The 19,061-nt window shown below is 34.6% G+C and overlaps 1 protein-coding gene and 1 long non-coding RNA gene across 27 annotated transcripts in view; one reads left to right on the plus strand and one right to left on the minus strand.

Annotated features, from left to right (window-relative positions):
* Positions 1–19,061, plus strand: part of LOC136845133 (neuronal acetylcholine receptor subunit alpha-7-like) — a 514,118-nt gene that overhangs the window by 393,636 nt on the left and 101,421 nt on the right. For 17 of the 26 annotated variants that reach the window (XM_067115042.1, XM_067115041.1, XM_067115037.1 and 14 more), the window contains exon 7: positions 1,874–2,068. In XM_067115042.1, the coding sequence (XP_066971143.1) occupies positions 1,874–2,068 (195 nt within the window). Of the gene's footprint in view, positions 1–1,873; positions 2,069–3,565; positions 3,761–13,418; positions 13,506–19,061 lie in introns of all 26 variants that reach the window. The other 9 variants (XM_067115030.1, XM_067115028.1, XM_067115032.1 and 6 more) reach the window with 3 other exon arrangements.
* LOC136845137 (uncharacterized) overlaps positions 1–19,061 on the minus strand; it is a 582,337-nt gene that overhangs the window by 278,299 nt on the left and 284,977 nt on the right. The window lies entirely within an intron of this gene.

Raw genomic sequence — 19,061 nt, forward strand, 5'->3', positions numbered from 1 at the left:
AATTACAGGATGCAAACAGGCAAGTTTACGTAAAAACTAAAACCGTAAATTTCAAAACGTTACAACTCCTTTGCTATTATGTAACAACAATATTCATTCCCATCACGTAACTAATCCTAACATTAAATTATAATAAATATTTTATTCCATGCTCATCGATAAGGATGATATATATTATACCAATCGAATTTGAAAAACATCAAACCACAGTATTGCAAGACAAATTTTTATGTCAACTGTAACTCCTAATTAAAATACCCAATACTTTAATCTATCGTTGCCTTTTTCACGACTAAACAGCATATATACGACGTATAAATACGGTTCACTTAAATCTAAGCGTGCACACACATCAAGATGTCAAGTTACTGAAAGGTATCGACTTACCTTCATATTACAGTCGATTGTAAAAAAATTTTATCAATATCACCCCATTAACTGTCATATTGTTTCACGCCAAATTCTCACACCTACCACCACCATTGCACGCTGTGCGCCATTCTGTCTCATTTTACAATTATTCGTTGACGACGAAAAACAATTCTGACCGCAATCCAGTGCAAATTTCTGGCCCCTGTGATCTGGGACGGCGTTTCGCTGTAGCCTCGTATTTGGCGGAAGTAACGTTCCTGTTAATGTGTCTTTTCCCGGGAAGTCTTGTCCGTCAGTCCTCGAGACACCAGAAAGCTGCTCGAGGGTTTGTCTGTCGTTTTTTTTTGTGTCTGAAAGTCTCCTCTGGTTCCACGGTCTTATTCCTTCTACGTTCCCTTATCCTTTCTTTTTTTTTTTTTTTACTTCTTCCGCCGTAGAGCCTAGAGCTCTGGACTTCCTCTTATGGCTATCTGTGACTCTTATCGTTTTCTTCCATTTAAAAGAATAACATAAAACAATATACTAAAAACGAGATATATTTCTATATAAAAACAAATATAATATGTGAACTAATCATCACTTCCCTCAAGTTTTGAAACAATGCCAAATTAAGTCATATCTTTGTTAACAGTCATGTCTCCTCGTTAAATACAGCGAGTGGTGCTCTAACTAAATCCAAGTCTGCGGTGAGGCAGGTTTTAATTTGGCATAAAGTCAACTGCAATGCAATCTTGGTGAGTGAGCTTACTGGAAAATATTGTAACCCGGCAAATTCCCAAACCCAGATCGTTACCACTTCCATTAGTGCCTACAATGGATTCTTCCTCAACTCCTCAACCTCACACTCATTTTTTTTTACCGATGTCAGCCCTAACTTGAATGACATAGACACTAGCAGTAATTATTTACCCTTATTTCTTACTGTTTACAGATAATAATTACAATTGTACTTTCCGGATTAGCATTCCTTACCTTTTTCTTGGATTTGTCAGTATTTCCATTAGGATCTGAAACATGCACAAACAATGCACACGCACACACACTTATGTACAAACTAGATTGACAGATTCACTGCCCTTGAAGAAATGTGTAAATGTTCTACCAACCATTTTCATTGACTGACGGACAGACAGACAAACACATACCCACCCAAAACCACACACATACATATAAATATATATGTGTATATATATACATTTATATATATATATATATATATATATATACACATTATATATAATTTATATGTGTGTGCATGTGTGTTTGTTTGTGGGCAACAGCAGGTACACAACCTTACCTAAAGTACAAAAGTCCCGACGTATCATCCCCACGCCAAAGACAATTTTCAGAAGCGCCACTTCTCTCCCAGCCCCGCCCTCCCTCCCCACCCGCGATCCCGGACCCTCCCCTGCACCACCAAGATTGCAGCGCACCATTTCAGAGCAGGGAAATGTTCTTTTTTTTTCCTTTCGTATTTTTACCACTTCCTTTTGCTTTCTAGGTTGTCCTGGGAAAAGAAACGCCATATACTACAAATGTTGTCCCGAACCGTATGTAGATGTAACCTTTGAGATTGTCATAAGAAGACGAACTCTCTATTATTTCTGCAACCTTATTCTGCCTTGTGTGCTGATTGCGTCAATGGCGGTCCTCGGTTTTACGCTTCCACCCGACTGCGGCGAGAAGCTTTCACTAGGTAACGAATACACAAATGTGTCACAATCACCTTCATCACCTTTCAAAAAAAATATATATATTTATATATACAAAACCCATTCCTTTCCAAAAAAAAAAAAAAAAAAAAAATTTACATATATTTCCCTTCAGGAGTCCATATATATATATATATAGATTCCTATTTTGATTGTTATGACTTGTTAGAAATTGTATATCTTTATTATCATTATATACCATTTATTATCAATTTATTTTCTTTTCGTTATGATTTGTTATTATTACTGAATTACGATCTTTCCCTTATTCTTCATGGTTTGACTCTCGTTTTTTAGAAACCTTTTTCTATATTATATTCGTAATTAGTATTTCATATTCTAGTGTTAGTTTTCTCCTTTTATTTTCTGGTAATAACGGGAGTAATGACTGTTGAACCGTGATTACCGAGAACACATATTTGCCCGGGGGCAGGTAACACCGATTTCTCACGCCAAATAGGGGATGAAGACCAGGGCCGGTTTATATATAAACTTATTTATATATATTATATATATTTATATATCTACATATTATATGGTAGTCTAGGGAATTCCTTAACCTCCTCGAACCCATCCTCCCTTCCTTCCGTCTCGAGCACTTTGTTTTCAACCTCCGATCCGGTCCTCAACAACGGTTCCTCCTCCACCCGTCTCCCTCCCACAAATGCCTAACTAGGAGCCAGGGGGCTAATGTATGCAGGACCACTGGCATGAGCGCTCCCAGTTCGAAACGGAAAAGATCTGCGTACACTTTGTGGCTCCTAGTTTCTGAAGTGCTTCATGGTTTTTCTGTCTGAAAACGATCTCGGCTCCCCACGCAGAAAGGAAAAGAAGCAATTTGCAGTCTTTTCTTTTTTTTTTTTTTTTTCTCCCGGGGCGAGATTCCATTCTCGCTCTTCTTCTAACTCTCAAAGATTCTCCCCAACAAATGTTGACTTCTATCTACCGCCGGCCGCAGTTGTATACGACCAAGAAGCCAAAACGACACAATCGCACTTGAAGAGCGACACACCAGCGACAGGCGATGGATCTGCTCAAAAAAAAAAAAAAGCTTGCTGGGAAACGACAAAAAAAAAAAAAAAAAAAAAAAGAGAGAGAGAGAGAGAGAGAGAGAGAGAGAAAGAGAGAGAGAGAGAGAGAGAGAGAGAGTGAGAGGAGGCAAAAGTTACTATTCAGAAACAAGAAGAGATAACCAACGGCAGAAGAAAAAGACAAAAGGCAATGCCAGTACCAGACCGAACTAAGCGACCAGCAGTTCTCATGTGTGTGTTCTAAGAGAGAGAGAGAGAGAGAGAGAGAGAGAGAGAGAGAGAGAGAGAGAGCCCCTCCGCCGACCGACCTTGAACTTTCTAGAAGAGAAGACGGTGTTGTTTCTGCTTTGGTGACCGACGTCCGGTTCCTCTGGCCTCAACTTTCACTCAAAAATAAAACAGTACTTTTTTTTTTTTTTTTTGTTCAAACTAATAACCGTTATTTTACAGAGGTTCCTGGTGTGCGAAATGTTCAGAACTACCGGTGCTGTCCAGAGCCGTATGTTGACATAACCTTCACCATCAAGATAAGGCGCCGCACAATCTATTATTTATACAATCTGGTTCTCCCCTGTGTTATGATAAGCAGTATGAGTTTGCTAGGCTTCTCGCTGCCTCCGGACACGGGCGAAAAACTCACACTAGGTATGACCACCTAAGACACGAACACAGTGTGTCCTCTACCTCACAACAACCAAAAATCTGCCACAGCAGTTTTTGCTCTGTTTCATAGAGACGAGGAAATTGATAGAGTTAACGTTAACCTGTTCTGTCTCACAGAGGGTGTTAGGCTATCATGAAACCTTTGGTTAGCTCATGTGGATTACCACCATGGTCCTTGTCACACGTGGTTATAATTGCAGTTATCATTGTTTCTGATGTTTATTATTGCTGATTAACTCTCCTCAATAACTTCTAGTTGATATGAGTATCTGTTAATCTGTCGTTATCACTTGACCTGTTTATATATATCTATATATATATATATCTATTTATAATGCCTCATACATTAACGGTATATATATTTACCACCTGTTCATAAGCACTATGAATACGGTTGGGCTTACCATTTTAATCAAAACTTGTGTGTAAATGTAATAATAAACACTGATAGATTTCACACTCTTAAAATCATTGCTATGACAATGCTAAGTAACTTCGTTATAATAACTACTGATCTTTTCACTGCATTTCTTTGAGTAACACCAGGATGTGCATCTAATTTCAATTAGCAACAAGACTTTAACTCTCTCTAAATCAAAACCGTTTAATGAAAATTCGTTTGTAACTCTTACTAAACACTCAAGGATTAAAACGTTAACATATTTTATGTATTCTAGGGTAGGATTATTAAAATTTAAAAGGTTCATTTTTATGTCCGAGTAGAAATCGAATAATAACATACAATACACTGCCTTATGATGAGACTTAGTACAATTCACCTTGCTTCCGAACGGTCAAAGTTAGCATTCAAAGCAAATGAGCTCGTGTTCCCACAAATGAAGTGATGTTTTTAACGTACAGGCTTAAATTTCAAGCCTGGAACTCGATGGTCCCTCTGGACATAACCTTTATAAGTTATCTAGTCTAAACTATCTAATAAGTAATCATTCATGTGCTACTACCATCACCGTGGAGCCATGTATTAGGGTATTTTAAATCTTATGACAATAATAATAATAATAATAATAATAATAATAATAATAATAATAATAATAATAATAATAATAATAATAAGTATCGCGTCCTCCTCTAAATGAAATTAGCCAGCACCTCTGCCTGAAATGGAAGACTGCAGTATCTGCAAAAATACAAAACTGAGAAAAATGGTAGATACTGCAGTTTTCCCTTGCCTACTACTGATGATTTTGCAGATACTGCAAACGGGACCCCCTAAATACCCGTGGAAAGCATTGATGAATCATTCCGAAACTGCAGTAACTTGTGTATTAAATGTTTCACGAGCCCAGTGGGTGGCATGTCTCAATTTCGAAAATTTTGCAGATATTGCAGTTTTCCATTTTAGGGCAGACCTGCTTTCGCGAGTTCCTTTAGCATTTTTCCTCCATCAGGGAATTCCAAGAATTATACAGTAGCGTCGTCATTATGTCGTTAAAGGTAGATTACCTCAACATGGAGAATGTTTGTTTATTTTTCATTTTCCTCTTTGCTACTGATGAGGAGACACGTAGGAAAATGTTAACATATTCGATTTCTAACGGACTGTTAGGCCTCTGTGAGACAGATTTTGATAGATCAATGACATAATTATTCGTAGTCATTTTTTATCAAATGTCCCTTATAAGAATGAATACTGTAAGTCATGTTTTTTTTTGCTGTTAAATCACTTTTAAAAGTAATTAAGAATTTTAGAATAGATTGTGATACTCAGATATACATCATTCAGAAAGATGACCTTCGTAGATTAGAAACTGGGGCCATTGAAGGTAAATATACATGACATAAACAAAACACATCTTTGCTAAATATGAAGACTGTCTAAAATATGAGCTAAATAAACCTAAACTTAACGATCACTTCACACATACTTAAAACAACGCCCCTAAAACAAAGCCTGTAAATTAAAAGCTTCTCTAAGTAAACGACCAGCACTTTAAAGACTTCATCCATCCTTCTCAGTGCGCACTGCTTTATCTAACGTCGGCTAAATGAAAAAAAAAGCAAAAAAAAAAAATTCTTTGGCAAATGGAATCTAACAGAAATAAAAGCAAACATCGCTTGGAGGCGACGTGCATTTTTTTGAATTTCGCTCCTATGTAGATAGCTGTTCTTATGTTATGATTTCAGTTTCCAAAATTTTAAAAGGTGAAATATATATACATATATATATATACATTTATGTACTTTAGAAGTGAAAAAAAAAGGCGTCACTTGCAATAACCCGAAGTCGAAATTCTGGAAGGCTTCCGGGGAATCGACGACTTTCCATGACACGACATCACGAGTCATTGCCACCAAACGCGTCGGATTTGGTTCCTAAGCTGTTCAGTTGAGAAGGAAGGCAAGGCCAATTTCACTGCCATTAGCCATGAAATTAATCTGTCATTCATTCTTTACAGACGCAGAAGAGCTAATGAAAACACAGGCCTTCGTTTTGAAGCGACCACGTTTAAGACTTCACAGTCGCCGAAATTTAAGGCTGGCGAAGCGAGATACACTTCAGTAAAAGGCAAATCAATCAAAAATCCCTATAAAGACTCCTCGTTTTTCGTCGATTCCTCGAGATGCCCTTCAGAATAGAGGCTCGCTTCCCTAAACTATTCCTCTAAAAGAAACAAAATGGCGGTGAACACAGAGGTCGTTGTGACGTAAGCAGTGGAGGTTGCTGCGTAGACTTATCTCTCCTTAGATCAAAAAAAAAAAAAAAAAAAAAAAAAGTTTCATACTCTGAAATCATCCTTTACCCTTTCCAATCTTTTTTCTCTCTTTTTTTCTGGTTCAGAGAAAAACAGAATGACCGACTTTTGAGGACGAATCCGCCGAACCCTTTTTCGGAAAGGAAAACTAATAAGAGGCCAATCAAACGGCCCCACCCACACGGAATGAAAACGATAATACTAAAACAATAAGATGTTATTTTCCAATAAAAAAAAAATATCTGAAACTGCAACTTACTCCCTTAAAGAAACAACCCTAAGACACCTCAAAATGTAACTCTCTATAAATTTGTCATTCCTCCCACTATATAAAAAATATTTATAAATTACATGGCATAAAATATCAGTGTTACCTCCCCCTGATGGATTAGAAAAAAAAAACACATTAATTTTCGTTCTGTTACTGAAAAGCATAAAAAAATATAATTGAGGAGTCCTTTATTTCTATGACGTGTGTATACCACTTGTAGTCTTTGGTTGTGCTTGGCTCGGTGTTTCTCTAGTGTGCAGATGTTAACAGTACTTGGCAGTTTGTCATGTGGATTCCAGAACGTTTAGAAAAACTCTAAGGTAATTCTGGTTAAGATCGGACAAACGTAACGCATATGTGTCCATGCTAATTTCCTGTATATATATATATATATATATATATATATATATATATATATATATATATATATATATATATATATATATATGTATATGTATGTATGTATATGTATATATATATATGGATATGATGTATGTATGTATGCAGTGTACACATATGTAGATGTCAGTGACTGTGTATGAATGAGTTTGTCTATATATATATATATATATATATATATATATATATATATATATATATATATATATATATATATATATATATATATATATATATACTGTATATATATATACACATGTATATATATGTATGTATGTATGTATATATATACATATATACACGTATATGGACATGTACTTATATATATATATATATATATATATATATATATATATATATATATATATATATATATATATATACATACTGATATATAAACATGCATACACGTAATATGTGTATATGTATAATTATGCGTATATATATATATACATAGATATACATATGTATATCTATACAAACAGTATACTGACACAAGGAAATTGAAACAAAGGAAAGCTAGAACGTTCGCCTTAAATCTAAAGGTGTTTTCATGCAAATACATAAACTGGAAAAAATTATCAAAACAGAGACTCGACTGCCGTTTGTGCAGCAACAGTCTTCGATGCGATCTTTTTCCATGTATATCTAATTTGCTTGATAATGCGTTGGAGTAAAGGCGAAATAATATATCTTGCAACCTGTGTTCCAGTCTCCTCGTTGAAATTTACTGTTATATATATATATATATATATATATATATATATATATATATATATATATATATATGTATGTATGTATATACATATATGTATGTATGTATATATATATATATATATATATTATATACATATATATATATATGTATATATATGTATATATATGTATATATATTATACATATATATATATATATATATATATATATATATGTATGTATGTACGTATGTATAATGCTATACGTATATGGATGTACGAGTTTATTATGGATTATATATATCTACATAAGTACACACATACGTATATATATATATATAATATATATATACATATATCTATAGACACGTGTGTGCGAGCTGCTAGCTATTTGGAGAACTGCATGTCCACATTTGCTTATTTTCCACGGTTCTGTGTTTGCAATAGGGCCTAGGTGACACACCAGTTAACTGTGGCAACGGGTAAAACTATGACATAAACCCCTGATTTCAAAAAAAAAGGGAAGCCGTGACAGGTTGGCTCCCACAGAAGGAAGCCCCAACCTCGGCTCTCCTTGAGTAGCGCGCCACAGATAACGAAGTGTCAACGAAAGGGTCCCAGCTGGCACCTCTAGGCTCTGTTAGCCCCTCTCTCTCTTCCTTTGTTCGATTCCTTCGTTTCGTATTTCTTCCTTTTTGTTCTTCTCCTCCTCCTCCTCCTCCTCCTCCTCCTCCTCCTCCTCCTCCTCCTCCTCCTCCTTCTCCTCCTCAAAGCATGCCGTCGGTGTTCTATAATTGACTGTGAGTTTCTGTTACGACTTTGGTTGAACTTTTTCGTTCTACTTTTTTTAGTTCTTTTCTGAACGCATTCCATGGGTAGTGCCCCTCTTGTTATTCACACTTGCTCTACTGCATCATAAAATGTCACTAAAATCACATTTACATCATCAGTGTTTCGATGATTTCACCATCTATGTACATACACCAGTAGACATTATAGCCTGAATGAAAGTACTGCCTATATCAAATATTAAAAAAAAATTATACATACATCTACTTATATATATTTGAACATCCATACACACACATATATATATATATATATATATATATATATATATATATATATATATATATATATATATATATATATATATATATATATAACTATACATTCAAGGAGTAATAGTAATAAAATCCTTCATCATATATTAAACTATATTCAATATATATATATATATATATATATATATATATATATATATATATATATATATATATATATATATATATATATATATATATATATATATATATATATATATATATATATATATATATATATATGAGCATATCTTTCCTGCATATCTTTACACAGTTAAAGCCACACATAATCACAAAATCTGGGTACAGTTAGGTACTCTAGTTACAGTGTCTCAAATACTAAAAAAATATATTTCAGTAACCTTTAAAAAAAATTTACAGTTTTAATTATTACACCCTTCGTGGGTTTAACTGTGTGTGCGTGAGAGAGAGAGAGAGAGAGAGAGAGAGAGAGAGAGAGAGAGAGAGAGAGAGAGAGAGAGAGAGAGAAATGTATGCGTCAGTGTCAGTGCCTGCGTGTCTGTGGCAAATTTGTAAACTCTGAAAAATCACAATATGTATGAAACCTTTTTGTGTGTGGTACCCTCGGTTAATGAGAAAATTAGCCGTTAATCGCCAAATAATAATGATATACAATGTATTCGATGATTTTAATTCAGAAGCATTAAACATAAATCTGACCTAATTCACTCCTGGAACTTTTCATGAAACCAATACCTAAATCGGTTTTCACCAAGGTCTGATCTGTGAGGAAGAGACCTATAGAAGAGAAGAATATTTTTTAACAGCCGGGAAATCACAGCATCTGAACTCCCACAAGTCTCCATGCTAGAAAGACTGGAACAACGATGCGATGAACTGAATAAACAAAAATATTAATTCTTCCTTTCTTAAATAACATTTATCAGTTATGCCCGATCGCTATTATATCCTACCTGCATATATTTAAATAACAACGGTTGAATTTTGTGTCAATTCTTGACACGTTTGACACAGCTACCCCTATAAATAAAAGACAATTCTGTCATTTATAGTTACTAAATATAATACCAACATTTTGCTAAATAAACACCCAGTTTATACCGAAAAGGGAGGAGAATGAGCGCCGCCGGTGCTGTAACAGAAGAGTACAAACCCTCATTAGTGAATGTACTTGGCCCAACATCGAAGCAGATTACCCAATTCCGAACAGGTTTCAAAATTCAACCTGCAAGCCAACCTGAAACTCCGGAGGTAGCATATCAACATACCATAAATCCATTTATTACCAGTTCTAATTAGCTAAGGCTAGCGAACTCCTCCGTGTAATCTCAAACAAAACAATGTTCGTCGGAGTGAACAGAAAACGTTTCAAAGAATGTCTTCTCTTGGTTTCGAAAACATTCGCTACCGACAATGAAAGCCACGGGAAGGTGGAGTGATATCTGTTAGGTAAATTTACATCTGTAACTAAAAACAAATCTTTTTATTTGCCACAGACGCAGGTCAGCAACTTCACTCCTCTGACCAGTTCAGCTGTACAGGTGAGACCACGCACACGCGCATAGCAACATTATTTTTAACAATGTCCATGTGTATTCAGAAAACGGGGAGTGCTATACAGTTCGCAGGATAAATATCAGTCAACAGACACCATTTTTTAAAGATTCACAATAAATTTGGAGAGAAGCATTCTACGCTGAAGTGTTGCAAGGTGGAAAGATAAATCCGGAACATCACTCGCTTTCTGAATCAAAGTTGTCTTGTGGGAAACCCACGTCGCAAAAGTAATAACCCAAAAAGGGGTCAGACACTAAAATATTGCTGAGTGTGCGTGCGTGCCTGCGTGCGTGCGTGCGTGCGTGAGTGTTTGCGTGTCATCCTGAAAAAAAAACACTGGATTGCTGCACACACAGTATATAAAGAGATAGCTGGAAAACAAATGAGCCTGGACTATGTGCATCGTTTCCTTTGAATGAATGACCGCATGTCACATTTTTCCTAAGAATGACCGACATAAAATGACACAAAATAATTGATTTCTAAAGAAATAAAAAAAAAATACTCAACTATTACTCTTTGGTTGTTCTTGTAGTTATTTCTTTTTATACTGTTCAGTTGTGAGTAAATGAAAGAAAAGTTAAAATCTCCATATCGAATCTACTATGGAACTTCTTTTTGAACACTTTCCATTCTCCTCTCTAGACATCTTCTAGCTCACGAAAAATCAAGTCAGGCTTTTCGGAAAGCACATTTCCTGCTTGCTCTGCTTCCCCGGAACTAACGAATTCATCCTGATAGGAATTCTTCTCAAAGTATCTCACAATATGACGGGGCACTTACAACGTCAGGTAATCCATTCACAATCGTGAGTGACAGCTGTAATGCACCAGAAACAAAATTTTCTTGTGAACACCTCAGTCTTACAACACAAAAAAGGTCATTACTACATTCTGATTTAGGGACAAGCAGGCATCTTCTCTTTCTACAAACTGGTCTTACACCACCTCAGCGAAACACGTGAATGTTTCTTCTTCTTCACTCTTTTAAAATTCAGTGACAAAACACATTATGTTTCTTTCAACCAACGAAATGGTTATGTTTCTTTCAACCACAACAGCTGGTTATGTTGCACGCAACCAAAAATTGGTTGCGCTTCCACAAACCAAAACATTTGGTCACATTTCCTTCAGCCACGATATGGTTATGTTTCTTTCAACCAAAAATAAAAAAATGGTTATTTTTTTCGTTTGGCCAAAACCGTTGGTTATGTTTCTTCTAACCAGAAGAGCTGGTTATGTTTCCTTTACCAAGAACAGTTTGCCGTGGTGCTGCAAGAACATGATTAATTCTCGCATGCTTTCCGAACGCCACTGAGCGTAGAAGGGCTCCACGCAGTGTGAATCAGTGGCACGTCTAACGAAATAGCCCGAGTACAAGAAAGGCATCTGCAGTCCTCAATAGCTTTGCTCAGCGCTGCCTGCAGCCCGGCAACGCGTGGCATTCAGACCGCATGCGATGGAGTAATTGTGGCTTCCTGGACATCTGGTTTAACTTTCTTCTTCTGTTGACCATACTGTATGCTGTATACTGTACGCTGTATACTGCATCCTGTATATCTGTACACTGTATGCTGAGAGGTGTGCCCATACTCATCAGCCAAGGAAACAAGCCATGAGGTAGATTTAGTGAAACTGAGAATGCCTTTTGAAATACACCCACCTTCTCTCTGTTGTGTTGATTCTCTTAAATCATATGTTCTAAATGTTTCAGTAACTAATAAAATTCTATTTCAGCTGAGTTGGGAGAATAAACATGATTTGTACCTTTCAGTAGTGGGATTTCAAAACATGCTTATTCTCGTCCAATCTAAAATACAAACAAACATAATCTCTGTTAATCAAGGCCTCCTTAAATAAGATCCTCTTGACCTGGTATGTATTACGACCATTCTCTTTACTTTTGACTAAACATTATTATTCTACAATAATATGAGCAAAAAAAAAAAAAAAAATCTAGTCTGGGGTTCATCTCGTGTTCCAAAGATGGATGTCAAGGGGTAGTAGAAGCTCTCAGGCGCCCCCCTGCCCCCCATTTCTCCTTGTTTCCCCCCCCCCTCCCCTCTCCTCCTATGCCATCAATGATATATATAAATATATATAGTAAAAGATACTGATGATAATATATATTTCATATATATCCCTCAGTTGTGTTCATCTGAGACACGCAGATCTACCCCGACAACCAAATAAAAATTTCACCACTAAATGTTGTAGATTTTTCGTGGTTTTCTTGTTTACTGCTTTTGTTGTTGTGGTCACTCCAGGGAGTGATGTCATGCTTACACAGGTGTATATATATATATATTATATATATTATATATTAATTCATGTTGTCCCTTGGATGTGCAGCATCACTTTCCCCTCCACCAGTGCTCATGTTTCGTTGTTTATTATATTATTACTATCATTATTATTATTATTATTATTATTATTATTATTATTATTATTATTATTATTATTATTATTATTAATATTATTATTATTATTACTACTTTTATTATAATTTCATTAACATTAGTATAAATATTATTATCATTACTATTATTACTACTCTTTATCTTTTTATTCATGTTCCATCTTCGTATCTTTTTTCCTATGGAGACATTAAAAGAAGAGAAAAACTAATTCTGTTCATATTCCACAGCATATAGAAAAAAAAAAATGAAACACCAGATAGAACACCCAATGAATAACGATTCTTAAAAAAAAAAAAAATGGAAAACCTGTGTAGGCAATTGTTTTTATTTTATTCTTATGTAATACAACAAAAAAAAAAAAAATGAAATATCTAAAAAAATATAAAACCAAACGTAAATAACTTTTGGTTTTTTTTTTCTCTCTCATATAATCTTCTCTCTTACGCGTTAAAAGGGGAATAAAGACACTACTTAAAACCAAACCTGTTCTAAACTTGCAGAAATAACCATCCTCCTGTCGCTAACCCTATTCTTGAACATGGTGTCAGCCACAACACCGGCCACGTCCGAATCGGTGCCGCTCATAGGTAAACTGAACACTACTCGCCTCGACAGATTGACTGAAGGATTCTCAGGATATCCTGATGATGATGATGATGATGATGATTATGATGATGATGATGATGATGATGTTTACTTTTAAAAGAAAACTGTTTTTTTTTTTTTTTTTTTTTTTTTTTAACAATGTTGTCGAACACACATATATCTATCTATAAGAGCATGGCCCTAAAATACACGGGATGTTTACGGAGGGAGCAAACATTTGATTCTCAAGTTGCACTGTGACAGCTTTCTGAAGCTTCTTGTTTTATTGCCAAAGTACTGCTGTTACTCTTCATATTGCAAATTACTGATGGTAAGCATACAGAGAGATTCCTAGAGCAATCCTAGACAAGATCACGCTAGTCGTTTAAGTATAGGACGATGGGTTTTTCCTTAGCCATACAGATATATATATATAATTTTTATCTCGACCCTAAATCACGCCCAAATCCTATCAAAAAAAAAAAAAAAAAAAAAAAGTAAAACATCTTCCGCAAAAACTCTTCTTCTCGCTATGAGCCCCACCCATAAACCGAAATCAAAACCTTTACCTCCACATTATATATATATATATATAAAACAATTTTTTCACGAGATTTTTTTTACCAATGTACCCTTATCCTCCGAAATATAAAATCATCGGTGTCCCATAAAGTTCCCAAAAGCTTTCTCCACCCGCACTGTACATCTATTCCGCTTCTCTCTTCTCCTCTTACCCTGCACACAACAGACACAACAATAAACAACTTCACCTGTCATGCATAATTATTATCTTTTCATGATGGTGTGGCAAAGTGTACTCACGTCTCTTTTAAAAAAAAAAATAGAAGAAAAATATATTATTATGTAATTAACAAGTGGGGGACCCCGTGTGCACTTTTATTGCTTGTTATGTCGCTGTTTCTTGGTTACGATTATGGTCGTATATATGTGTCCTTATTCTTTTCATTATTGGTTTTATTTTTTCGTTTTGATTTCATTTGTGTGCAATCTGCATTGAAACTGGTAAAAGAGAAGCGCAGCATGTCCACCTGCACGAAAAAAAAAAAAAAACAAATAATGAGATTCTGCTGTGTAGCTTGTCTGATGGTCAAGGATGGTATGTGTCTATCTCAGTCAACCGATACGGATTCAAGAATGCGAATCGGACCTAAACGGGAAGGTAATGGAGGCAAAGAGCTTCTTTCTGGGACCAGACATAGATCTGAATCTGGGGAATCTGTTGTCAAAAGAGCTTCTTTCTGGGACCAGACATAGATCTGAATCTGGGGAATCTGTTGTCAAAAGAGCTTCTTTCTGGGACCAGACATAGATCTGAATCTGGGGAATCTGTTGTCAAAGGAACCACTCGCACCGTCATTTCTTGAAATGTGAAAACGCAGCGATCCTTGCCATCAGGCCAGCTCCGCTCCAGACGAGCTACGTGCTTTTGTTCATTACAACTTTTCATGGTACGTCTAATAAGAATTATCTTAACCCACATATGATATCATCTACGTTAATAAGCTGTCCATTTTATATAATGTTAAGACTTATTGTGTGTGTTTATTAATTCAAAATTATTGTGACTAACCTCTTATACTTTTATTACTAATAATAATTCTTTATATCCTTCTCCTGGACAGCACTCATTTTCCTCTACCTATTTTTCACTTCTCGAAAAAATAATAATAATAATAATAACATTTTATTAAATGACCTTATGTAGTAATAATGATATTTATTCTAACTGTTAGGGATTTACAGTGATTCTTAAAACCAAGTCATCAGGATTGTTAAAAATGTTCTTTTAAAAAAATTAACACTTCTTCGATGGTGAAATGGCGAGTTTCTCGTGACTCATCTGTCATGAGTCAGTTGTTTATCACTCAACTGTAATACAGTCAATTGTCATGAATCAGTTCCCCTTGCATGACTGTCTCATTTTGGCAAACGCCAAGGGACTCCTTTTCTTAGCCATTAAGAACCCGACCTGAACCGGTTTATTTTTATTTTTTTTTATATTCAAATGCAAAATCCTAACTAAGAAGAGATTGATGCACTGTTTCTAAAAATTACACCTAAATCTCCTAAGAAATTCTACTCTTATGATTGCGAGCTCATCTCCATTTAAATTAAAGACAGATGTACTTTGAATATACATTTCTAAAACTTTGTTTAAAACTTCTACTTCATAAAAACTAGTCCTTGGGATGTAAAATGTAATTATAGAAATTAATACCTCTGAGATTAATACCTGTTGTAGCAATTAGTCTAAAAGTTATGCACATGTACTTTATTAATCATGTTCTGGAAATATAATTAACAACCATTGGTAATCTAAGGCAGCACCTGTTCAGGCTGAAACGAAAAACTTTCATCTGGGACATCGGTAACTCTTTATCTTCCCCCCAACACCCCCAATGAATGTTTGGAATAACTGACTGAGACGCCTGGTTGCTACAACTAGGTCCGGCATCAGATAAACCGCGCACCACACTCTGCTCACTGTGGTTTCAGTGCGATGCCCCTCATTGGACCATGCCGTCAATTCAAAGTCCTTGGCTCCCTCAGTGCAGTTCTCCAAGTAGCATTTTCATTCTTCCTCGAGAACAAATCTCTTGTTTGCCAACCCCTCTTGTCTTATTCTCTTTCCACAGCCGCAGTCGTGACCTGTTTTTTTCCTTTATTTTGCAGTTTATTCTTTCATAGTCTCTGTGGTTAGGTGCATGCCCTACCCTCTTCCTCTGACACCCAACCTCAGAAAACCCTAAAACCCGAAAAGTGTTACCTATCTCAACTGATCTACTGCGTGAGACTCCTGTTTGCAAGGTCACGTTCATTACGGTATTTGCTCCCATGACGGAAAAAGGACAAGTCAATCATCACTGAGCAAATATTATACACGTTTTTCAAACGCTTCAAGAGTTCCTTACTGATACACGATTTTCAAATGCTTAATAGACCTTTTTTTTTCTGATAAGCAACCTTTCCAGTCATTACAAAACCTGACAAGACATAGTCAAGTATAATACTGCGCTGTTACCATTTCTAAAATTATCCTGCCGTGAGTTTACACAGCAGTTTTTTTTTTTCCAAATGGGAGCCATAAATACGCTGAACGTTTCCAAACTTTACATGTGTGTCCTGCAACCATCACACCTACGTCTTCCATCTCCTCTAACCTCCATAACCGTTAGAAAATCTCCTCCATCTGGCTATTAAGGATCCAGGATCCAAACTGAAAGCTCGACGAATTTGTACAATCTCTACCCAACAATCCAGAAGATGGCTTAAACGTTAATGATTGAGATTGTATATTTGATCAATTAATGTTAAAATAGATCTGAGTTTCTTCATGATTATCTCAAAATACTTCAAGACCAAGTTTATATCACACTATATAAATTATGGAAAGTTTATAAATTATTTATATGTATATAATAATATATATATATATATATATATATATATATATATATATATATATATATATATATATATATATATATATATATATATATATATATATATATATATATATATATATATATATATATATATATATATATATATATAATTATATCCAAAACCAGAGAACTTAAATTCAATTTTAGTTTGGATCCATGAAGATTGAATGCCTGGTTCGTCTGCATGTCCCGACCCTTCTACACCTGCCCGAACTACACCCTACACCTTATACACCTCAGAGATATATACATATTCATATATAGAATATATACATATGTATATATGACTTTTAGTTCAGATAAATTATACAGATCAAAAGAGCCAGTTTCAGTCAACTTTTTGCTTATAGATTACATGGAATTAGAGATTTTTAGAGTCCTTCCCTCCAGGTGCAGAGTATTTAGAGCGCAGGAGAAGAAGCTGAGTCAGCGTATTTTTATTCTACTCTTTCCTGTAGGTTAAAGAGATACAAGCATATTTAACTTTTTACAAAATTGCATATTACATAAAGTTGTTTAGATAAAATGCACATACATTATATATATACATTATATATATATATATATATATATATATATATATATATATATATATATATATATATATATATATATATATATATATATATATATATATATATATATATATATATATATATATATATATATATATATATATATAATAATATATTGCTGGGACCTAATGGGCATGCACAGACACAATTATATGTATGTGTACATATATATATATATATATATATATATATATATATATATATATATATATATATATATATATATATATATATATATATATATATATATATATATAAAATTATGGCTGTGCATAGACATTAGACATTATATTATATATATATATATATATATATATATATATATATATATATATATATATATATATATATATATATATATATATATATATATATATATATATATATAATATACTACATATATATATACATATATATATATCACGTATATGTGTGCTTATATAATATATGCTAAACTGAATAGATACGACACTAACTTTCTAAATCAAGTTGACATAGAATGAGTTACAACTGACTGAGCTTCAAAACACCATCCTCCCAAAAAACGATATAGAAAGCTAAATATCAACAGAGAGAGAGATATATCTGGAGGCGCTAAAGAAATAGAAACCAGTCCACAAATTTAGAATAATTTCATAATAATGATGATGATGATGATGAAGATGATGATGAAAACACCAATAACATCAACCACTACAACCGTCAGTTCAAGAAGTAACACACCAGAGGCAACCTTTCGGGACTGCAGTAGTCATCTCTATAGTTTCACTGTGTTTTGCTAGATATCAATACGAGCTTTTGCCAGTAGTCTTGCTACTTTTTTCAAGATACACAACAGAAGAATTCATCTTAGCTGAATCCAAGTGTCAGTGCGGTGTTTTTTTTGACTAAACTTGTCTGCCAGAGCTTTTGAAACGTCCGGAGGTTTTCTGACTTGTCAACATTAGAGAGCTAGATCTGGTCTTGTTTGAAACAAAATGCATTGAGACTGCATAATTCAAATTGAGAACCGTTCAAGAGCATGAGAGCGATTCGCTAAAGAAGGCATTGTTAGAATTAGACCTAGTTGTTATTATTATATATTGAACATCCTGTAACTAGAACGCTCAAGTCATTGTTGTGCTTTGTTGGGATTCATTCAAATATTCAGAGGGCTCCAGCACGAAGTTAGTTCACATTTAACATTCAAAAAGTAACATATTCAAAGAAGAAAACGATAGTTATCTCCGTTGCCGCCCACGCCAGCTCAAGATTCACGAAATATTTGGACAGAAGAGGGAAGTGAACTGTATTCCTTTGTGAGTACATACAAAATATAAACCAAGGTACAAAATGCATGCCACACACCTTTACAAAAGTAGAAAAATGTGTACCCTAACTGTAACTTCTCATCAGTACCGAAGTCATTAAATGTTCATAACACAAGCAAAGGTAATAAAAGGAAGGTCTTCAACATAAAAACTTCAGAGCTAAAAGATTTCTTCTTCGCTTCTACTGCTAAATAATGAAGTCATGC

This window comes from Macrobrachium rosenbergii, chromosome 13 (assembly GCF_040412425.1).
Source record: "Macrobrachium rosenbergii isolate ZJJX-2024 chromosome 13, ASM4041242v1, whole genome shotgun sequence".
Lineage (NCBI taxonomy): Eukaryota > Metazoa > Arthropoda > Malacostraca > Decapoda > Palaemonidae > Macrobrachium > Macrobrachium rosenbergii.